The sequence below is a fragment of the Aquarana catesbeiana genome, linkage group LG06 (assembly GCF_042186555.1).
Source record: "Aquarana catesbeiana isolate 2022-GZ linkage group LG06, ASM4218655v1, whole genome shotgun sequence".
NCBI classification, from domain to species: Eukaryota; Metazoa; Chordata; class Amphibia; order Anura; family Ranidae; genus Aquarana; species Aquarana catesbeiana.
Genome location: NC_133329.1, coordinates 315082620 through 315107166, shown reverse-complemented (window position 1 = coordinate 315107166; position 24547 = coordinate 315082620). Strand labels below are relative to the sequence as shown.

The 24547-nt window shown below is 43.4% G+C and overlaps 1 protein-coding gene across 4 annotated transcripts in view; it reads left to right on the top strand.

Annotated features, from left to right (window-relative positions):
- The first annotated feature begins 597 nt into the window (after positions 1-597).
- The window catches only part of DIP2A (disco interacting protein 2 homolog A), a 146546-nt gene continuing 122596 nt past the window's right edge, over positions 598-24547 (top strand). For 2 of the 4 annotated variants that reach the window (XM_073633689.1, XM_073633688.1), the window contains exon 1: positions 601-1028. In XM_073633689.1, coding sequence (XP_073489790.1) covers positions 938-1028 — 91 coding nt within the window. In that variant the 5' untranslated portion in view covers positions 601-937. Of the gene's footprint in view, positions 1029-24547 lie in introns of all 4 variants that reach the window. The other 2 variants (XM_073633691.1, XM_073633690.1) reach the window with 2 other exon arrangements.

Here is a 24547-nt window from a genome sequence, read left to right as displayed (position 1 = left end):
TGGTACCACATGTGATGACCTATGGATGGCTGGTACAACATGTGATAACCTATGGTTGGCTGGTACCACATGTGATGAGCTATGGATGACTGGTACCACATATGATGAGATATGGATGGCTGGTACCACATGTGATGACCTATGGATGGCTGGTACCACATATGATGAGCTATGGATGGCTGGTACCACATATGATGAGCTATGGATGGCTGGTACCACATATGATGACCTATGGTTGGCTGGTACCACATGTGATGACCTTTGGTTTGCTGGTATCACTGGTATACAGATCCATAAAGCCACATTGGTGGGAATGTCAGTGCTGAACTCCGCATAGACAGTGCAAGGATTCCCACGGATCCAGCACCTGGGATTTGTACAGTGCACGGTGCCATGGGCTGCCCATTCATAAAGAGCATCGTCTAATGCCCAGCACGTGTGAAGGTGCGGCTTCTGTCGTCCAATGACAATTAGGCGACTTATGTTGTAACCAATCAGTTGGCAAGGGCGTGGCGAACTGGCTATGCCGAGTTGTAAACGAGCACGCGCGTAGGTGGCGTACCCAGGCCTCTCTGCTTCTCAATGAGTGACGGGGACGAGCGCAGGCTCTGCTGTATACTGTTACTAGGCAGATTCGCAGCTGGCATAACATTCACACACACACCCCACTTCACCGCGCGCTCCCGGGCCGCTCCCAAGCGCGTTCCCGCGCCAGGCCGGTCCTGTGGACTTGGGAGCGGAGGCAGAGGGAGGAAGGAGAGGCCTGAGGAGAGCAGGGAGGGGGCAGTGCTGAGTGTGGCACACCAGCCGCAGACCGAGCCATAGACTGTGCTTCGTGTGCCGGAGAGGCCCTGGCTGGCCGGCGGAGGAGAGCCCTGTGCGGGGGGTATGCGGGCTGCCAGCTGCTGCTGAGTCGTATGACACAAGAAGCACCGGGATGGCGGAGAGAGGGGGATGTGCCATTCTGGAGACACTGCCGGTGGAGATCCGGGAGAGCCTGGCCGAGCTGGAGCTCGAGTTATCTGAAGGTAAGAGCGTCCAGCCAATCAGATCACTGCAATACCCGGCCTGCTATGGTACACTCTGACAGCTAGGCATGCTGGGACTTGTAGCTCTACCATCAAGGCTGATCGTAAAACCCATCCTCTCCCGGTGTGACTGGAGGCCGGGCAGTGTGGGGGGCTCAGAGGAAGATGTCTCTAGGGTTATCTTTATAATCATGGAACATGATCTAGAGATGGGCACCCAATTCTAAATCTGGTGTCCCCAGTGACACCGGGCACCCAATTCACATCTCACATCCCCAGTGACACCGAGCACCCAATTCACATCTCACATCCCCAGTGACACCGAGCACCCAATTCACATCTCACATCCCCAGTGACACCGAGCACCCAATTCACATCTCACATCCCCAGTGACACCGAGCACCCAATTCTGATCTCACGTCCCCAGTGACACCGGGCACCCAATTCACATCTCACATCCCCAGTGACACCGAGCACCCAATTCTGATCTCACGTCCCCAGTGACACCGAGCACCCAATTCACATCTCACATCCCCAGTGACACCGAGCACCCAATTCACATCTCACATCCCCAGTGACACCGAGCACCCAATTCTGATCTCACGTCCCCAGTGACACCGAGCACCCAATTCACATCTCACATCCCCAGTGACACCGAGCACCCAATTCACATCTCACATCCCCAGTGACACCGAGCACCCAATTCACATCTCACATCCCCAGTGACACCGAGCACCCAATTCACATCTCACATCCCCAGTGACACCGGACACCCAATTCACATCTCACGTCCCCAGTGACACCGAGCACCCAATTCTGATCTCACATCCCCAGTGACACCGAGCACCCAATTCACATCTCACATCCCCAGTGACACCGAGCACCCAATTCACATCTCACGTCCCCAGTGACACCGGGCACCCAATTCTGATCTCACGTCCCCAGTGACACCGAGCACCCAATTCACATCTCACGTCCCCAGTGACACCGGGCACCCAATTCACATCTCACATCCCCAGTGACACCGGGCACCCAATTCTGATCTCACGTCCCCAGTGACACCGAGCACCCAATTCACATCTCACATCCCCAGTGACACCGGGCACCCAATTCTGATCTCACGTCCCCAGTGACACCGAGCACCCAATTCACATCTCACATCCCCAGTGACACCGGGCACCCAATTCACATCTCACGTCCCCAGTGACACCGAGCACCCAATTCACATCTCACGTCCCCAGTGACACCGGGCACCCAATTCACATCTCACGTCCCCAGTGACACCGGACACCCAATTCACATCTCACATCCCCAGTGACACCGGGCACCCAATTCACATCTCACGTCCCCAGTGACACCGAGCACCCAATTCACATCTCACATCCCCAGTGACACCTAGCACCCAATTCACATCTCACATCCCCAGTGACACCGAGCACCCAATTCACATCTCACGTCCCCAGTGACACCGAGCACCCAATTCACATCTCACGTCCCCAGTGACACCGAGCACCCAATTCACATCTCACATCCCCAGTGACACCGAGCACCCAATTCACATCTCACGTCCCCAGTGACACCGAGCACCCAATTCACATCTCACGTCCCCAGTGACACCGAGCACCCAATTCACATCTCACGTCCCCAGTGACACCGAGCACCCAATTCACATCTCACGTCCCCAGTGACACCTAGCTCACATCCCTGATGTCAGGGTGATGCCAGACACATGATTCAGATCTCGGTTCCCCTGTGTCAGGGGTGACACCAGGCAGCCAATTACTTCCAATGTGAACATCGATTGGGCAGGTTAACAGATCTTCTCTGACTGCTGTTCCTCCTTCTTAGGAATAAATGGAAACACTCAGCTGTGTTTATATGAAGCTGAGGTCTCTGAGTGTGGTTGGTCTGTGGCTGAGTGCCTGACTGCTCCCTGAGCTCTGTGGGTAGCCTGAGCATTGGCAGCAATGCCAGGTGAGTGCAGATGTCTTCAAAAGACACAGATGTACTGGGAAATGTTGGATGAGGAGCACAATACTCCTTATTTCTCCAATCACAAGAGGAAGGTATTGTCTTGGAATCTCCACCCATTGGCTTCAAACTTCTTTCACCAAATAGATGACTTTCCAGAGAAGGATCAGTCTGGTTATTCTGAGACTACAGACTGTGCGGTGTAGGTCTTCCTATGACTCCCTGCTATTAGTAGCCATCATTGTTTGTGGACATATAGCACAACATTTCATTTTTTCCCTGAATCCGGAGATGCACATACAAACATAGATGAACAATATGAAATCTAAACGGCTGACAGCCCAGCATCTGCTTCACATGTCATTTTTCAACATCTCCGGAGCCTTCATAGATCTCTGTGACAGCTGTCATACCGAATCCATACACCTTTGTCTCCCTGTACAAGCAAGGCCTGCTGCAACGTTAATAAGACCCTTACAGTCTGCTGTTTTTATAGCTAAAACTTTTTTCATTTTTTTTTATTTTAGAAAAGATCAAAACCCCTGCAAAGTTATTTTTTGTGGTCTGTGTACCATTAGGGAAATTTCCCCTCACTGGAAGTTAGAGAAAATTTCCTAAAGTTGGGAGAATTTGTTCCCGAAGTAGGTATTCCTAGTGGAAGATTTCCCTTTACATCTTGTTCTGGAAACAACTCCTTACCAGTACAAATAGAGGGTGCATCGCCCCATGGGGAAACAAGCAGCAACAAAAACTTACAGAGGGCATAAACCTTCCCCATTCTATCCTAAACTGAATATAAGGTTATGCCTAGATATATTTTAAAGCCCAACTCCAGGCCCCTCCTATGCCTCTTCTGCATGGGACAAAACATCCTGCAAGTTGTTTTATTTTTCGCAGGCTATTTTTTTCTAAGTCCACCACCCCCATCCAGGTCCCTTGCTAATACTGCAGGAACAGCTATATAAATGCTGTAGATGCTACCAAAACCACCGGCCTCTTCATTCCCCTCAGACTGATGTCACTCCTCTACTGGCTCCCACCAAAGCAAACAGAAGAGGACTCCACACTGGGATGTCTTTGTGACCACGACATAAGAGAAAGGGGTATTCAGAGGGTGTTTTTTTTTTTTTTTTATTTTCATGATAGAGATTGGTTAGAGTGGAGTGAGGTTATGGGATAAGTTACATTTTGTAATTGAAAAAAATAAAAAATGCTAATAAAATGTGCATTTATTATTACTTTTTTCTTAGAAGCCTGTAGAGAATTACACCTGCGATCAGCAGATCATGGGTACAATGTATGTGAGGTTGCGCACCAGCGCCCCCGCAGTTCAATGAGAACTACAAGCCGTCTGTCGCGGTGGAAGACAGTACTTGTAGTGCATTACTTCACAGAATTCTGTGAATGAGGCGGTTGTGTGAAGGCGGAGCCCCGCACAGTCGCGCTGTTTTTAAGTTGTGACAGTAGGTTTTGGGAGAAGATCCCTGGCCTGCTGTCACAAAGGGAGATCGGAGGGCTGTGGGAATGCTGCTTTAGTAACCTGAATACTGGTGTAACATGTTAGTAAAGGTGAACCTAGCCTTTAACTGCTCGAGATAGAATTTTTCAGTCCTTAAAATGATATGTAAACCTTCGTAAAAAAAAAAACATGTCATACTTGCCCCCTCTGTGCAGTTGGTTTTGTACAGCATGGCCCCAATCCTCCTCTTCTGGGGTCCCTCAGTGGGCTCCTGGCTCCTCCTTCTCAAGTGCCCCATTCGAGAAGCGCTCTCCCTTGGGGCACCCGTGAGGGCGCGCTCCCGTGTCCTGCTGCTGCCTCCATTGACACAGACAGCAGGACTCGGCTCCACCCCCTGGCTCCCGCATCATTGGATTTGATTGACCGCAGCGGGAGCCAATGGCTGCTCTGCTATCAATCTATCTCATCAGGACCCGGCTGGAGCGTGTGTGCTCATCCTTGGCGCAGGAACGAACGGGCTCAGGTAAGTAAAGGGGGGGGCTCTGGGGGTCTAGTGCCCTACAGAAGGTTTTTAACCTCAATGCATAGAATGCATCGAGGTGAAAATCCGCAAGGGTTTACAACCCCTTTAATATGTGAACTCCCAAAAGCCATGGTATATTCACTGAAATGGAATGAGCCGAAACCGTGATTAAGTTGGATATTTTATTAGCGGCTTGCTGTGGGGGCACTCGGCAGAGGGGAGGAGCGGAGGGGACCCAAGAAGAGGAGATTTGGGGCTGCTCTGTGGAAAACCATTACACAGAGCAGGTATGGAAAACAGGATTGTTAATTAAAAAAAATAAAATGCAGAGCATTAATATCACTTTAAAATACCACTTTAGTGTATTATTTTACATTGCTTTCTTTTTTACTGTTATTTTTTTCCTTGTGAGTCTTTTAGCTTTGTGGGCCTGTTCATGCACGCGCAGTATGGTAACATCTGGTAAAACGCAAGCATTAGCATTATGCAACATGCATGCATTGATGTTTTGCAGTGCCTTTAATTTTGGCGGCACCCCAACACACCTCTACAACATGCTGCAACATAGTGTGCATTGCATTACTCTGCAAAAAAAAGGGCAGCCAACACTATAGTTTGCATATAGTTTGTGTATTGCAGATCATTATTTTTGAATAGTCCGCCTTTTGCGGCCCAGCAGTGTAAAAAAGCTGTGCGTTGCGGAGCACGGCATTACAGTAGGGAACAGGTTTTTGCCCAAATGGTATGCATTGAAATACTAATTGAATTCCTGTTCCCTGCAGTGTCTGCTGTATACTGTCTTGAGTGGCTGTCTTCTGGTGCTGTGATAGTTAACAGCAGCGGCTGCTACCGGGAAAACTGCGCCACCAGCCCGCCTCCTTCTGTCCCCTCCGCCATTCACAGTACTTGTAATATTACTCTCATACAAGGCATTACATTTTGTAAAGTGGGAGTGGTGATCCTGTCATTCAACTGCTCCTCCTCCATTTACAGAATGCAATGCATTGTGGGAGAATAGTAACATGAGTTTTATGAATGGTGGAGAGGGCAGAAGGGTGTGGGCGAGCAGAGCGACTTTCCTCTGTAGCAGCGGCTGCTACACCACCACACGGGGTGTCTAATTGAATGGCTTTTCCTATATAGCTGATGTCCTTTGATTGTTCTTCAGACAGTAGACTTTATTCACCATTGTCAGAGCTAATAAATTAGAAATGAGTGTATCCCTACCGGACAAGAGATCATAAACATTGGAATACATAGCTGCTCCGCCATTCATTTTCTTGTAGAAGATGATATATTGGACTACAGTACATATCAAATGGTTGTAATGAGAATTTGGGTCTTCAAAGGCCATCTATGATCAGCACACTGTAGTTGGTGTCAAAACTGAACTCTCGTTTTAAAGTAATTTTAAATAATTTCCATGTATCAGTTTTGTGAGTGTGACTTAGAGACTCCCATGGTCTGTATTACATTAGATGTTATTCCGCTACACGGCACTGAGATGTTGAAGATTGTTGCAGAGAATCATGCTGGTACCAAATAAACATAGAGATGAAATGCTGCAGTTTAGGGCTGTTCACACGGCATAAATGATGTAGTTGTTATCATTCCTATTCCAAACAAGCCAGCAGAGGTAGTTCAAATTCTGCATGCACAGATATTTTGAGCTTGTTAAATAAGCAGAGCAACCCACAGACAGTAATGGGAAATCATTTTCACAGATAGGAACATAAAAAGAGTGACGGCAGAAGAACTACTAATGGTCTATTGAGTCTGCTCTTTTTTTATTTTGTTATTTTTTTTTACTTATTTTTTTCTGAGAATAGATCTGTGTTTGCCCCAAGCATGTTTAAATTCACTTACTGTTGACTTACTACCTCAGCTGAAAGTCTGCTCCAAGTAACAACTACTCTTTCAGTAAAATAATACCTTCTCAAATTTTTTACTTTCCGCAGCTAGTTTGAGGTCATGTCCCCATGTTGATTTTGGCTTCATATTGAAAATACTGCCCTCCTGAACCTTATTCACACGCATAAGTGTAAACCAAGTCTGTACCACGGGTAAGCTACTCTTCCTGGCAGTCCAACTTCATGGGACCAAAATGAACGCTTCTACCTTTTTGAACCACCAAATGGGCCACTATAGGTATTTGCCAACTGGAGCCACCAAAATGTACACAATAGCTTTGCTGCCCTCTTCGGTTCAGGGTAGCAAAAACTAACACACTAACAAAAGAAGGTAGCCTAGTGCATTACTGTATAACTTGTTTAATGAATGTTAAAAATACATATCTACTCACAAAAGGAGAAAGACACAGGCGTAATACGTACAAATGCCAACCAACGTCAGTCCATCGAGTAGCAATGAAGATATTTGCCAGCACACCACGGAACGACGTACATGGCATCCAAACTAGTAATTTATTGCATGATCACAACACAAGGAGAGTGCAATGTTTCGTCAGGCATGTGGTGGTAGTATAGTCCATCTAGTAGGGCGCAGCCATGCCCTCTTCCTCAAAGCTCGGCCCTCAAAACACTATAGCTGTGCCCTACTCGATGGACATTGGATGGCATTTGTACATGTTAAGCCTGTGTCTTTCTTCTTTTGTGAGTATATTTGATTTTTTTTAACATTTATTAAACAAGTTATACATTAATGCACTAGGCTTGTGTGAATACTTCTTCATTTGTTTGCATTTTGCTTATTCACATGTTTCTCAAGAAATACAACTTTTGTTGAGAGAAAAAAAAAAATAGTCTCTGGGTGAGCAATGTAGATTGCAGGGATTTTAACAAACTTTGTAGCCGATTCCTACCATTTGTTGCTCTGAAGAAATAGCTGTTTGTTTCAACATGTTCTGTGCAGACTTATTCTAAATGGGAGGTTCTGCTTTATTATAATGGCCTGGTGCACGCTCTGGGTTCTAATGAGAAAAACTATAGGTTCTGCATCCATTTAGAAGTATTTACCGATGGGTCAAAACTGAAATTCTTATTTCAGGGGATGCGTAAAATTTTACTTGTATCTTATTGTATACTTCTAGGAAATCAGTGAACCAATCACACAACAGGAAATAACATTTCTGGGGGCATTCTGTACAATGATGATATATAGAACACCTCCAGGTTAAAATATTGCAATTACTTTTACATAAAAGCTCAAAACTACAAAACTCTCAACAAAATATGGGCACCTGTAGCTCAACACCTGACTCACCAAAAGCTGTGTGAGCTACTTTTGAGGCAGAATTGGGAATTTCTGGCCCTATAGACATGAATGGAAATGTGTGTAATTTAGTGATGCACCAAAATTTCGGCCATCAAAAATTATCAGCTGAAAGTAGGGTTTTCAGCAGTGATGTGCCAAATGCGATAATGGATTTTTGATGCGTTCTTGCTGCGTTTTCAGTGGGAAAATGCATATATGGTGCTTTTTTTTTTTTTTTCTGACCAAATATGCACCAAAAATGCGGCAAACATGATCTTTAACACCACTTCAAAAGGTGCCGATAATGGCCGGAAATAGATTCATATTCATTTAAATTTGTGATATTAATTAAAAAGTGAAATATATTACAATTATTTATATAATATATAATTTAAAAAAAATGATATAACTGTCAATTTCGGTTTCAGTTTTGGCACTGGAATTTTCATTTCAGTGCACCACTAGTGTAAATGCACAAAATCAAGCATTTTTCAGGTGTTTTTTTTTTTTTTTTTTTTTTTTTTTTTCTTTCAGGTGTATTTCTGCCCTTTTTTTGTTGAACTTGTAGTAACTACACTCCTCCACCTACTGCTTTCCATTGGCTAAAACGAATAATGCCTAAAACTTGAATATGTACTCCCTGGAATTCATAAGGACTGTTGCAGACAGATTTTGCGAAAGTGTCTCTCATGCATTCAAAAAGTGGTGCCAGGTTTGCGCACTGTATGCCAAGAAAGTTGGTCTTAATTAGCTCCATTTTACATTTTGTGCATTCAATGTGCCACAATGTAAATGTGGCAAATTTTAGAACCATCTGAATTTGGTGCACGAGTCGGTGTCAGAGCCAGAAGTGTTGCAAGTGCTTCATGAATTTGGCATAATACATTAACAAGAGGGATTAACACCAGAAAATTAGGGCATCAGCTTTATTGAATTCCCCTGAGACCCCATTCACACAGGGGCAACACGACTTGCAGGTCGCCTCAGCGAGGCGACCTGCAAACGACTGCCCGGGCGACTTGCAAAACGACTTCTTTATAGAAGTCTATGCAAGTCGCCCCAAGTCGCCCCCGAAGTCGTACAGGAACCTTTTTCTAAGTCGGAGCGACTTGCGTCGCTCCCCTTAGAACGGTTCCATAGCACAGAACGGGAGGCGACTTGTCAGGCGACTAGGTCGCCTGACAAGTCGTCCCTGTGTGAATGGGCTCTAAGGCTTCATGTACACGGGACGTTTTTTCAACCTCTCCTGAACGATTCAACTTGACAGATAGTAACCCACGTCAGTTTTGCCGCATTTACATGCCGCATTTACATGCCGCATTTAGCGGTGTTTTGCTGCGTTTGCGCAGTTTAATATATATATATATATATATATTAATGTGTGTGTGTTGTTTTTATATTTTTCAAAATAGCCAAAAATGGAAAAACGCCTGTAAACGAAATGCGGCTAAACACAAGTTACCGCGTTTAGAAGCGATTGGCGCTTGAAATGCCTCTAAACTCAGTGTCTGAACACTTTTTTTTTTTTTTGCATTCCAAAAAAAGCCTCTAAACTCAACTGCCTAGAAACAACTGTAAATGACCCTGTGTAAATGTACTGATAAGGTAACAGAGGAGAGATCAGGAGCAGTTGAAAAAAAAAAATGCCCAACTGCTCCTAAATGTCTGTTTACCAGCAGCAGTGTACATGAGGACTTAATGTGTGCAAACACATCTCCTGAAAATCACTCCGCTCAGGTAAGAACCTGTAGTGTGCACCAAGCAGGGCCTGTTAAAGGTGTCTGCATAAGAAAACTATAAGCCAGTTGGTAATGTGTAAATTAGTGAGAACTGGTGAGGTGTGTTATCCATAAGAACAGGAAGTTGTGTCCTTTTCAGTTTCATATGTAAAATACATGAACCTACGGCCGTTCCTTTTTTTTTTTTTTAAGTCCAATCCTTATAGAACAATGTGGTCTTTTTAGTGTTTGTGACAGATGTGGCCTTTTTTGTGACTGACGTTTTTGTTAAACCTCAGATACCTGCTAACCTAGCGACTGTTACTTGTGATTTTGGGGATGTTTAGCTGATGTTGTAGATGTGTTTTTCATTACAATGTGCCAGCCGGAACTGTATTTAGGGTATAGCAGCCCACTTTTATTGAAAAGGAAAAGCAAAGCCCAACACAAAGTTATCCACGCAGCTTCACAAATCAAAACAGGAACTGAAAATGCCAAGTCACCCGGCTCCCTCTTCAGACCCAGTATTCTTGGTTCACTCAGCCTTTTGGTGCAGCACCTCACGGTACAGGCCCACTCCTGGCCTCTAGATGGGGTTCTACTGGCACCTCTGGGCTCTCTCACTCTTCCATAGACTTATAGACTTCCTCCAGCTCCCTGGACTCGATAGCCGCCTCAGCTTTCTCATTCTCCACAGACTTGCACAGCTGTTCCGACTCTCCCAGGCCTATGACAAGGATACTCCCCAAAATGGGGTGCGATCTCTGGCAGGAACACGCATCCCCTGACAGGGCTCTGTCTCCAAAATGGGAGCCCTGAGCTTGGCTTTTAAGGAAGCATGGACACCTGCATACTCGCACAACCTGCGGGCCTCCAATAACCCCTGGACACAGGATTGAATGTTTCATCCCTCCCAGGACACTTTGAAATCTTCAAGCTCCAAATACCAATTTGGGTCAAAACCCGGAGGAAACTGAAACTAGTTTTGTGTGCGTCCATTAGCAATCACTGTGGGTAATCCCTGGCTGTGCAGTGAGATGCAAATAGCTGCACCTAGCCACTGATTCCTGCCACTAAAATTCACACCTCTTGTGAATCTAGCCTTAGTGCCCCTGCCTCTAAACTCCTGTAAATGCCTATAGTGTGCATGGACACAGGCTAACATGGAGGCAGATGGAAAAAAAAAAGCTCAAATGCCTGTAAAAGCAATGTTGAGCTCATGTATGCATGAGGCCTTAGCGCAAATCCTGTATCTATTTCCTAAACACACACCATGCCAGGGCCTGGCTCTGTCACATAATGTATACTAAATATCTGAGATCTATGTTGGCTGCAGACTTTGTTGTTGGCATCCAATCAGAAGTATCAGGAATAACAGATGAGACCTGATTGGTCAATATGAGCAAGAATATGGTTTTTTTTTCATTATTTTCTTTTATTTGTTTTTTTTTTTTGTGTTTTTTTTTTTTTTTATGTTGCTCCTTTGTCCACAAGACATCATGGATCAATATATCTTAACATATCTCATATCTTATATGTAAATTATATTTACATATAAGATATGAGTCTGCAGGAAGTAAGACCAGCACATTTTTTCATGATAAATGATACCAATTCTGAGTATGACAGCCGAGTGGCTTTAGGGCAATCTGTTTATGAACAACAGTGGTAAATCTGACAGCAGCATATTATAAAACATTGAAACGATATGGATTATCATGTTGCATTCAAACTAATTTTAGCAAGCCTGTTACACATTTGCTTTAATCGTGTTTTGATTTGTAGAAACCAAAGATTTAAAGAGCGTGATCAGATATGCTGGCCCAATCCAACAGCCCTCCGGCAGGTAGTGTTGGCTAATATTCCTTTTGAACATGAATTCTTCCATCTCAGCACTGTGCTATATGAAATACCCAATGCAATGATTTCTACACAACTCAGATTAAAGGTGAACTCAGCGTTTGTGACTTTAGCAGCATTTCCTGGATGACCTTCCCTGTTTAGTGATTGATATTCCTAATTACTTGGAGTTGCCTTTTATTTTAATTTCTATATTTTGTTTTCACAAGATAAATCTGTAGACATAGTGATGAACTGAATTTGTGTGACATGAGTGAAGAGTGTTATATCAGATGCTTGCTCAGCAGAATGCATCTGCATAGGATGAGATCTAAACTGTGCTTTGCTTAATTACTTCATTGATCTTGCTATTCAATATAGCAATAACTGTGCTCTGGTTAAAAAAAAAAAAATGTAAATGTCTAAAATCCTTCTGGCATTTTTCGATATATACCAAATTATTGATTTGACACGTTTGTTTAAAGACCCTTTCTTTTTTTTTTTTTTGTCTGTTTTTTATCCTTTGATTTAAAAGAGAATCCGTCACCTACAAAAGAATGTTGGCAGTTGTCAAAGCAAGGAATCTTTGCTGAGACTGTCAGTGTCCAGTTGATTGTAACATTGTAATAATTCTTTCTGGTATTGTAAATGAATCCTAGGCAGGATCCAGGCACAGAACAGTACTGGGTGATGCAACTCTATGTGAATTCTATGCAGCTGATGGGCTGCTTTCCAGAAAAGCATTGTAGATTTAAATAATAGGTGTCATAGCTGCTGGTTGTTGGGCATTGCTTGGCTAGCAAATATAAAACTGTCTCTTTCCTGTAAAAAAGTAAATACATTTAAAAAAAATCAGCCTTCAGAAGAAGAGTTTATACTCTGCTCAGCTGGTTGGCTGCAAGTCGTAAATTCCTTCAGGAGCATCTTCAACATCTGACACTTCAGATTGTGTTGGATAGTTGCCACCTCCCTTACCGGTTTGTTGTTTAACCACCTCAATACTGGGCATTTTCACCCCCTTCCTGCCCAAGCCATTTTTCAGCTTTCAGTGCTGTCACAATTTGAATGACAATTGCGCGGTCATGCTACACTGTACCCAGATAAAATTGTTATCATTTTTTTCCCCACAAATAGAGCTTTCTTTTGGTGGTACTTGATCGCCCCTACCGTTTTTTTTTTTTTTTTGTTTTTGTTTTTGTTTTTTTTTTGCGCTATAAACAAAAGTTTGAAAAAAAAACACTATTTTTTACTTTTTGCTATAATAAATATCCATTTTTTTTTTTTTCTTTAAAACAAATTTTTTCCTCAGTTTAGGCCGATATGCATTCTTCTACATATTTTTGGTTAAAAAAATCGCAATAAGTGTATATTGATTTGTTTGTGCAAACGTTATAGCGTCTACATAATAGGGGATATATTTATAGCATTTTTATTATTTCTTTTTTTTACTGGTAATGGCGGTGATCTGCGATTTTTATTGTGACTGCGATATTGCGGCGGACATATCAGACACTTTTGACACATTTGTGGGACCATTCACATTTATACAGCGATCCCTGCTATTAAAATGCACTGATTACTGTATAAATGTGACTGGCAGGGAAGGGGTTAACACTAGGGGGTGATCGAGGGGTTAACTGTGTTTTCTAGGGAGTGTTTCTAACTGTAGGGGGAGGGGACTCACAAGAGGAGGAGACCGATCGGTGTTCCTCTGTACTGAGAACACACCATCGGTCTCCTCTCCTCTGAAAGGACCATAGATCTGTGTGTTTACGGTCCTGCTGTGTTACTGGCAATCGCGGATGCCCAGCAGACATTGCGGCCGCCGGGCACGCGTACCGAGTGCCCAGTGACACGGCGGGCGCGTGCGAGCTGTCAATTGACAGCCGGCGGTTGGCAAGCAGTTAAAGAAGTAGGGCCAAAGCACTTTTGTCTCTACTTTGTTTTGCTCTCCTGTGACCCATTTTCAGCCGACAACAGGCTAAAGTCTGCTGTCAGCTGTGGTCACTCAGGTGGTCCAGACTCTGGAGGGATCTCAACCCTAATGTCAGGATCCACCCAGCTGCCTGGACTGGCAACTATCTCAGCGAGCTGCTGAGAGACTGAGCACTGGAGAGCCATAGCAGAGAGCCGGTGACTGACAGTTACTGGCTCTCTGCTCAGTGAAGACCGAGAACTGAGCCATTAGCGGATTTTGAGCGCTCAGTTCTCAGCTGCAGCCATCTAGATGGGTATGACTGTTAAGGTAGTTGATTGTAAAGTCCCTGTGTTATTTTCATTAAAACAAACATGTTATACTTACCTGCTCTGTGCAGAGGATTTGCACAGGGTAGCTTGTATCCTCCTCTTCTTGGGTCCGGACCTCTTCGCTACTTTTGGCCTCTCTCTCCTGTCGTGTGCCCCTACCGCAAGCAGTTTGCTATGGGGGCACCCAAGCTAAGCTCCAGCTTTGTGTGTCCATTCAGACACGGAGCTGTGGTTCAGCCTCGCCCCCTCTCTCCCGATCGGCTAACTGACTTCGACAGCAGCGGGAGCCAATGGCACCACTGCTGTGTCTCAGCCAATCAGGAGGGAGAGTCCCGGACGGCCGAGGGACTCATGGACATCGCTGGATAGAGATGGACCTCAGGTAAGCATTAGGGGGGCCGAGGGGGGCTGCTGCACACAGAAAGCTTTTTATCTTAATGCACAGAATGTATCCTTCTGCCTTTACAACCCCTTTCATTTTTTTTCTCCCATGCTTCTTTTGAAAACAATAAAGGAAAAGTAGAAAATGTTTTCTTGCTTCCCCGTGATGCACAGGTGTTCTGTGCATCCACGTGCAGGCAGTCCCATTCATGTGCATGGACACAGCTGTTGCTCCCAGTCTGACATTGTGTGGGTGCGTGCCCCAAATTCACACTGTGTTTGGGGGAACACACCTTTGCCTGCACAGATGTTCAGTCACAAACACTGCCGCTGCATCCCAATGGATAAGAATGGGACAGCCTGCACGTGGAGGCATGGAACACCTGTGCATCCCATGCAGGCAAAACACGGCCCTCCCGCGGGTGTACGCTTAGGTACGCCCATGTGAACAAGCCCTTATTATTATGCGCTTTTTTTTATAGCTATTTCAGAAGATTTTCATTTTAAAGGTATGGTAAATGTAATATGTCCTTTAAAATGCATACAGGGAATGCAGTCTATCTGCTAGGAGCTTCAGTTTTTATCCCTGGTACATTTGCATTCCACACTATTGCACTTTGAAAGTTATCTGATAATCCAGAAACTCTTTTGCCTACTTATTTGTTTTGTACGGTTATTCACAAACATACCGGATTGCTCATTTACAGACCAAAAGCCTGATGTAATTTGGAGAGCTGTAAAGAGGAAGTGTGAAGGCTGACACTTTTGACCTCCTGGAGTTTACAACTCTGGTTCCCTTTCCAGCTCTTGTTAAAGGAAAACTGAACTCAAGAACAAAAATGTAATATTTTGCAGCTTGCAGTTCTTAGATATGCAGGCTACATTATTTTTTTATTTTTTTTAAGCTAAGATTTTCAGCAAATACAGAGAATACCTGTTGGTCTTGCCAGAAATGCAGTGTCCTTGTCACTTCCCCTCAGCTTTACCAAGGAATATCTTCCTTCCTAGCTATTTTTTTTGCAAATTTTCAACTCCCCTGGAGATGAAGAGATGTGGACATGTTTGTAATTCATATCAGGAGAAGCAACATAGAGTAACAACAATGGCTCCCTCCATAGATACAGTGTAGGAATGATGTAGCCACCCAGGGACTGTAAGAATATTATTTGCAGGATTACCAGGTGAAAAAGCAAATGAAACCTCAAAAAAGAAAACAATTGCAGCCACCACACCAAAGACTAGTAAGCTGCAGTATATTAAGTTTTTGGTTCTGGGTTTGGAAAAGGGTTCATGCACACTGGGCTGGGGGGGGGGGGGGGGGGGGGGGGACAAAAAACAGTTCATTTTGCCTGAAAATTAAAAAAAAAAAAAAAAAAAAAAAAAAGTTTTTTTTTCTGCCTCTAAACGCTGAGCTTAAATTATGCCTCTTAAATTAATAAACATGTTATACTTACCAGTTCTGTGCAATGGTTTTGCACAGAGCAGCCCCTGGTTCCCGCTGGCATTCAGGCTCCTCTTCTCGGTGTGCCCTCATAGCAAACCACTTCTTAAGGGGGCACACCTGCAGGGTTGCTTCTGAGCCGGGCTGTTTGCGAAATGTCCTGTGATGCATCATGCAAAGAAAAATCACATGGCACAGATTCAAGCAGCAAACCTACCCACCCACACCATATGTGGGGAGCTCTCTGGAATGTGGCTGGAATGGATTACGTACACCGCAAACAGACGTGAGCTGAGCGGACTAAGTGTACCATTTCCACCTGGTAGTGCTCCTAAAAATTGCTCTCTGTATTTTTACTTTAGTGTTTTGTCTTCTCATAGAAATGTTTGGTCCAAAATTTCAGGTCTCAAACCAAAATAATCTTTGTTCCATGTGCAGTATTGTTTATTGTATTATGTGGGATGGATGGTATAGAATGTTTCTTATAGATGTATGGAAATCCATGAAACTTTCCTGATCAGTTAATTGAATACTGCCCTGCCTCTGTATATATGTCATCTTTTATCTCCCAGTCTGTATTTAAGCTCCCACGCTCCTCTATAGACACCTGCACCAACATGCAGAGCTGTGCATCATGGCTAATTTGTGTGTGAACGCTCTAATCCTCTCAGGAAACTGTTGTCATGTAATTGTTTGTATTGTCAAGTAAACGCCATGTCATCCCATGTAGAGATCTGTTACTGTGGTTGGAAGCCACTGCTTGAAGGCTGCTGAGCATTCTTTTCATTGCAACATCAACTGGAACTTTTATTGTTTAGAAAAGAGTTAGAACCTCTGCCAGTGTAAAATTATTTTCTGTGCCAGGGTAGAGATGGTGGCGCCAGGCTGTCATAAACACACCCCAACGTTTACTACGACAGTCAGTAATATGTTACATGACATCTCCTTGGTGAACGAGATCAGGGCTTCATTTTTTACTTTTGTTCAAAAGTCAAAATTTGCATATTAGTAACAGTGCTGGTTAGACTGCACCTTTTCGTTGCATTTCCAGAGGTTGTTCGTAAGTCGCATTCCCAGAGATTTAGTAGAGTGCTAATTTTGCACATTTCGGAAACATCACTACCTGCATGACAAGGACACTTCCTATTGGATGGCTGCCAGCAGGGTTTTTTCAGGAGCGAGAAGAAGACTGCCATCCTCACAGAAGACGGTAGGGATCTGGTGGTCTCTGGGAGCTCTCGCAGTCACTGGATTAGTGCCCCCCCCGCATCAGAAAGGACAGGAGCAACGTACCTGGATGGGGGATTTACTGCTGGCATCAACAGGTTAGGGGGGAAAAGCATGCCAGCATAGGTTGGAGGGGAGTGAATGGGATGGGGTAAAAAATTAAGCTGACCGTGCCCCAAACTCCACCATCATGGCATGTATTATGGCAGCAGCAGAACACACTGATTAGCGACTGATCAATGATACATTTTCCAGTATGTCCCTTTATCAGAAGTCAATTAAATGAGTTCTGTCGAGTGGGGGGAACTCATTGGTTGAAATTTGGATCAATGTATGGCCAACTTTTAGTTTTATCCCAGAGTAGGGCTGTAAAGGGCTTTTGTTTGTTTTACCTACATGTAAGCCTATAATAAAGCTTACCTGTAGGTACTGTAAACATCCCCCAAACATGCACCGTTTAGGAGATATTTACTTTTTTTACCGGTGACATCACAGACACTTGAGCTCTGAAGAAACAACATACCCATGCCTTTCCTTAAAGCCCACCTTCTGTCATTTTTTCAACTTTCCATCTATTAAATCTTCTCCCCTTGTTGTTTTAACTTTGGATAGTAAAATCTTTTTTATTCTGCCAGTAAATACCTTATACAGCCCATTTGGCAAGTATAGAATCGCAGTATATATAAAATAACATGCAAAGGTGTTTTTTATTACAAATTATGTGAGCAGACTGCAGTTCCTCTTTAAGAGCCCGATGCCGTAAACAGTGACATCATCGCGGCTTGGCCATTCAAAGGACCAGAGCCTGCGAACCCGGAAGGAAGACAAGGTGAAGATGGAAGCCCTGTCAGCAGTGAGAGTGTGATGCTGGATGGCTTTGTTTTAAAGGATAAGTTCACCTTTGTTCACCTTCCTTTTCTTTCTTTTTTCTAAATTCCAGCCCCCCTATGTACTTTTTTTGCAAAAAATATCAAAGCTTTCCATTAAATCTACAGACACTTACTGCACTTGTCCTCATCTATGTTTCCAAAAAATCATTTTTTTTAACTGAAATGCAATCAATCAGTGATCACCCTTTTCACTAAATACACAATATACAATCCGATTGCATAGTGTATGGCCATCTTTATGCAAGTACATAGGAGGGAGTGGACAGAAACACTCAGCTGTCAAGCCCCGTTCACAACTCTGTATAGCAGGAACTTGAATTCCCACATGTGTTTTTTTCCTTCTTTTTTTAGAGAGAGGGGGTGTTTTGGAGCATTTTTACTTATCACACATTGGGAAGCCCATCCACCTGAATGGGCTGCCCTATACACAGCAATCGCCCCAAAGAAACTTCAGAAGCAAACACACATTTTGCTATGTGAAAAACGGGTGGCAAATGCTGCAAAACGCACAGTTAAAAACACGCAACCCACAAAACGCCCAAATGTCCCATTAGCCTCATGTTGTGCAGCCAATTGAGATCAACAGGCTGCCCTATGCGTGTCAAAGGAAAAACGAGACACAATGTTTGCTCCCACTATGAATGGGGCCTGAAAGGTAAAATTGGTGCGTTAACACAAGAACAATGAGGCTCCATTCACATCTGTGCGTTTCCTTGCATTTCAGAAATGTACTGCACCAAAAATCACAGTAAAAATGCACCAATCTCCACTCTAAAAAACAAAAAGTTCTGAAGCTTCTTTGGGGGGATTGCTGCATACAGGGCAAAACATTCAGGTGGATGGGCTGCCCTATGTGTGATGAGTGAAAATGCTGCTAAAAAAAAAAATGCATGTGGGAATGCGAGTTCCCGCTATGAAGAGCGGGGCTTGAAAGCTGAGTGTTTCTGTCCACTACCTCCCATGTACTTGTATAAAGATGGCCATACACTATGCAATCTGATTGCATTCTGTGTATTTAGTGGGAAGGGTGATCACCGATTGCATTTTATTTAAAGAATGTGCAGCTGGGAATGGGTGGGTAGGTAGGAGGGTGGGGTGGATGATGCAGGGGGTGTGTGTTAATGAGGTCAGCTGGTCAACTCCTTCCTGTGCCATGACCTAAAGTCTGACCAGGAAGTAAGTTAGAAGCAATGGATTTGTTTGGAAACATGGACGAGGACAAGTGAAGTGACTGTAGATTTAATAGAAAGCTTTGATATTTTTGCAAAAAAAAATACATGTATGCTAAATTGGTACATCGGGGAGCAGCAACAAAGAAGAACTTATCCTTTAAGGTAAGTTTCACATAATGTGCTAGTATGCAATGCATACTAGCACATTATAACATTGCCTTGCAGGGGAAAAGTTTTTTTGTTTTTTATTTTACTACCGCTTTAAGGCATTCATGTGTGTAGTTGGTATAAAGCTTGCAGATAAACCCAAATCGGTTTGTAAAGAGTAAAATTATTAGATGGGGTAATTGCATGGAAAGTTTGCCACCAGCCAAATATCTGCAATCAAGTGAGTATGTGCAAAGTTTCTTGCTGTTATTTTTCTCCGCTGTAGAACGCATTTAGAAATAACCTTCTAGCTGTATAGTTGCAGACATTTTATGTATAATTTTCACAGCAAATTTTCTTTTGGCAGCTCTGTTGCTTTCCTATTACTGTGACAATGTCCTGCGTCAGTTACTTTGAGCAGGTCTTGTATTCTAGCTTTTCACTACAAACAAACCGTGCTATTCAAGCTTCCTCATGTCTGTAGAAGTGAAACCATAAAGTACAGTAATCTGTCAAGTAAAACTGAAATACTTTGTATGAAGTTATGCTATGTAGTAGGCTGTTTTATAGGCAAAACTTTTATTTTATTTATTTATTTTTCCATCTTGGATCGATTTAGGGAGGGTTATAACCCCTGTTAGTTTATTTTTTGCACACTGGGGAAATTTCCCTTCACTTCCTGTCCCAAAGTCAAAACAGGAAGCAAGAGGAAATCCCTGCAAATTAAGGGAATCCCTTGGGGTCCCCCAGGCCATCAGAACTGGTGTCCCCATTGGAAGAATCTATTACTTTTCTGGGGACAACCCAAAAGTTTGGGATTATTTTTAAATTTTACTATCAATAATAATGGTAAACAGGACCAATATAGAGAGTGAATCTTCCGAACGGGGACGCAGACAGCAATAGAAACCTAATGGGTGTCCTAGTTCCTGTCCGCGCTATCAAATACTAAAGAATACATTTTGTCTTTAGTTATACTTAATATATTAGTACATGTAAGCTGCAGTTCTCCAGGCCTATTGCAGCCTCCTGCAATTTTCTTACCCTTAACCACTTGCCTACCGTGCACTTACTCCCCCTTCCTGCCCAGGCCATCTTTCAGCGCTGTCGCACTTTGAATGACAATTGCACGGTCATGCTACACTGTACCCAAACACATTTTTTTTTTATCATTTTCTTCACACAAATAGAGCTTTCTTTTGGTGATTTAATCACTGCTGGGTTTTTTTATTTTTTACAAAAAAAAGACCAAAAATTTTGAAAAAAAAAATGTTTTTTACTTTTTTTTTCTGTCAGTAAATTTTGTAACTAAGTAATTTTTCGCCTTCACTGGTGTGCACTGATAGGCTGAACTGGTGGGCATTGATGAGGTGGCACTGATGGGCACTGATGAGGAGGCACTAATATGCCGCACTTATGGGCACTGGTGGGCACTGATAGGCGGCACTGGTGGGCACGGATAGGCGGCACTGATGGGCACTGATAGGTGGGACTGATGGGCGACACTGATGGGCATTGATCGACAGCAGTGATGGGCACTGATGGGCAGCACTGATAGGCGGCACTGATTGTCAGCACTGACTGGCATCTCTAATGGGCACTGATTGGTGGCAGTGGTGGGCACTGACTGCTGCCACTGGTGGGCACTATATGCTGGCATTGGTGGGCACTGTTTGTGATACTGTATTTAGTTATTGTAATCAGGGCACTGATGATCAGTGCCCTGATTACATCCCTAGATAACCCCCCTGTGAGGAGATGCCGCTGATCGGCTCTCCTCTCCTCACACTTGAGGAGAGCGGATTACTGGCATCTCCTTGTTTACATCTGACCGGCTGTGATTGGATACAGCCGATCACATGGTTAAAGAGCTGCGGACGTGGCTCTTTACACAGATCAGGCTCGTGCCGTGTGCTAGCTGCGCAAGAGCGGCCGTTCTGGGACGCCGTCATATGACGAGAGCTGCACCGCCCCGCCATCATTTGACGGTGGGCAGGCAGCAAGCAGTTAAAGGAGAAGTCCAGTCCGAGCTTGTTTGGCTGGGCTTCTCCTAAGGGTCACAGGAGTGCAATTTGTTTTGCACTCCTGTGACCCATTTTTAGTAGAGAGAGGTCTGAAGTCTGCTTTCTGCTGATGTCACACAGATCAGTCCAGGCACCACATCACACAGGACAAAGGCTCTGCTGTGACTGGACACATTGCTTTAGTCCGTCTCTGCTCTGATGGATGTGTATATTAAATCTGGAACCCTGAGTGTGTCATGAGATTATGATAAGCAGCTATATGATTTGATACTGGCCTACTTCTGGACTACTATCATAGGAAGGCTTTTCGAGAACCGTCAGCACAGGGGAGCAGATATTGCTGACTACTGCACCTCAATCTTGCAGTGTGCAGGGACTCTTTATTGGTGGTTGCTGTTCAGGCTGCTATAGTGTGCTCCCTACTGCAGCAATAAAAAAAATGTGCCATTATGTATGTGTTGGAGTGATGGTGGATTACATAGGCTTGGGCCTAAAGCAGCTTCGGCTAATCATTAAAATAATGCTTACTATAGCATAGCAAGAAGTATTACCACTATGTGGAAGCTGCTAAATCTGTTCAGGTTTTTCTTCAAAGTTTTTAAATACAATCCTGCATCAAACAGCAAGGCATCAAAAGTACCTCTAGATTGTCAAGAGGCTGCCATTCAATCATTTTGTGCTTTTTAGGATTTAGAGCCCTTTGCATTCATTGTAATGGGACCAGCGCTAATAGGTCTTCCAAGGTGTGGAGTAACAGATGGCAGATAAAATGGTGGTGTAAAAGGTATATATGGTATCCCAAATCTAGGTGCCTAGCTCTGAGGAAGGGGGTGCATCCCTGAAACGCGTTAGCTGTACCCCGTGTAATGTGCATGTCCATGCACTGTGTTTTATGGTCTTTTGTCAGTTGCATTTTGTGAGTACCCACTTTTATACAAAAAATGTCTTATTAAATTATCTCTGGTAATGCACTAGGTGTGTGCACCTTCCATTTCTGTTTTTCTTGTCATTAGAATGGGATGTCAGGGGTGTGAATCAAATCTGTACAATCCAGAGATTGCATAATTAGAAGGGGCACATAGAAATGATGCATATGTAGATAGATGATGCAGCATGTTTAACACGCCAATCCCTTGTATTAGATGAGTGGATTTGGAATTCCGTAGCCCCTGCCCTACCGCATTGTCAGTAATGAGTAAATGAGCCCCATAGGCCATCTGAAAACATGCTAAGATATATATTTCCTGTAAACTCTTTTTAGAGGTATGGCTTGAAATGGTTAAAAATATAGTAAGGAATGCATGTGTAACCGGTCCTATTGCCCTTCCACATGAGAGAATGAGCTGGATATTGCTCTCTGCCCAGCTCATTGTTATTACAGGAAGTAAAGGAGGAAAAGGACCCAGATGTTAAAGTGTTCATTGTGAGAGCAGCCGCAGTGACCTCGCTCTGCACTATTGATTCCTTTCTGTATGTGTCAGATCCCTCTTGTGTCTCACTTCCAGCCTGAGGATATTGTATTTGTATCCTATGCTAGCACACTCAGCTGGGCTGCATGAACATTCTAGTATCCATAGATTATTTACACATGTATGTTTTATTCATGGGTAGTCAAGATTGGTGCAAAATGTAACATGTTTAACAAGACTAGAATTTTGCAAAGCTGTCAGAATTCTGTTTTTCTTTTCACTCAATATTCGTGGCTTTACACTAGTCCAAGATGAAGCCTAGAACAGCCTTTTTAAAGGGCATGTCCACCCAGAACTAAATAGTGTAATACTGTAATCTGAGTGACCTACTGGCTTCTTGTACCTTGAGGGGCTTCAGTGTCAACGGTTGGCCACCATATTTGCTGGTTTCCCCACCTCACAGAATAGGTGATCACACTCTTTTGCTGATGTCTCATAATATAAAATAGATATAAAATATTTACAGTTCAGAAAAAGTACTGTTACCAGTTTGAATAGCCTAAAAGCACATGTATTGACCTGTGATTCCAGGCAGGAGAACCTCAACAGCAAAATCTCTGAAAGCCAAGAAAATAATGACTACTGGTATCAGAACTGGGTTTTTTTTTTTTTTTTTACATATCGACTCCAATCAATGAAGACCCCTTTCAATTATAATACCTGTTTCCTACTTGTGAAAGTTGGTTTTATGCAGCTTGTTATTGGTTCTGTCAGTGACTGGTATGCAGTTTTCTAGAGGAGTAAAGCTACATGGAGCTTTCTGTAATTTGTCTTGCAACATGTGTAAGTGCAATGCAGGATTCACAAATCATTGATCATCTAAAACACAATTCCATTACAGGATCAATCTCCTTTATAATCCATTGAGGAACACAGAAATTCTGACAGTCTGGTTGTATTGCTGGAGATTGGGGCACTGGCAAAAACAAACATTGAAAGCCAGTCCCAGTATAACCAACCCTTTCTCTACCCAGCATTGCCCGGAAGTGGGAGCAAATACCTGGATTATACAGGTATATGCTCCACCCTCCCCCCTGAAAGGTGCCAAATGTGACATCGGAGGGGGGGGGGGGGATCCGATCAGCGGAAGTTCCATTTTTGGGTGGAACTCCGCTTTGATAAAAAGAAGATTTATATCTCCCTTCACCCTTCATGTCTGACTCCTAGTTAAAATGCCCATATATCCTACTTCTGGTTGTATTTTTTATATATATATATATATATATATATATATATATATATATTGATATAAGTAATCTATATTATCACTTTCACTGTTTCACAGTATAAATTAACGCCTTATAATAGCGGTTATCTGCTCTTTTTGTACTATGAAGGGCTAATTTTAGTTTTTTTAACCCCATTATGACGGGTGATACAAAAAGCATGCTGCTGCTGCTACTAAACGTCTTAGGCCTGGTTCACACCTATGCGTTTTTTGGTGCTTTTTGCAGAAGCGCACTACAGGTCATTTAACATTACTTCCTGTGGTACATGTTCACATTATGCTTTTTTCAGCCACAGCGTATTTGGAAAAGGTCAGGGATTTTTTTCAATGCAAAACGGTGCTTTTTTTGCTTGTTTGGTTCAATAGACTTTAATATAAAAGCTGCAGAAAAGCATGTAGTGTGTTTTTGCTGCAATTTGTGTTTTTTAATCTGCCCAACAACAAATTAGCCAACACAAAAAAAGCATAAAAAATGCAAATTGCAGCAAAATCGAGAGTGCAAAAATGCAAAACGCACAGCAAAAAGCACTGCAGAAGCGGATCAAAAGCAAACTGCATAGGTGTGCACCG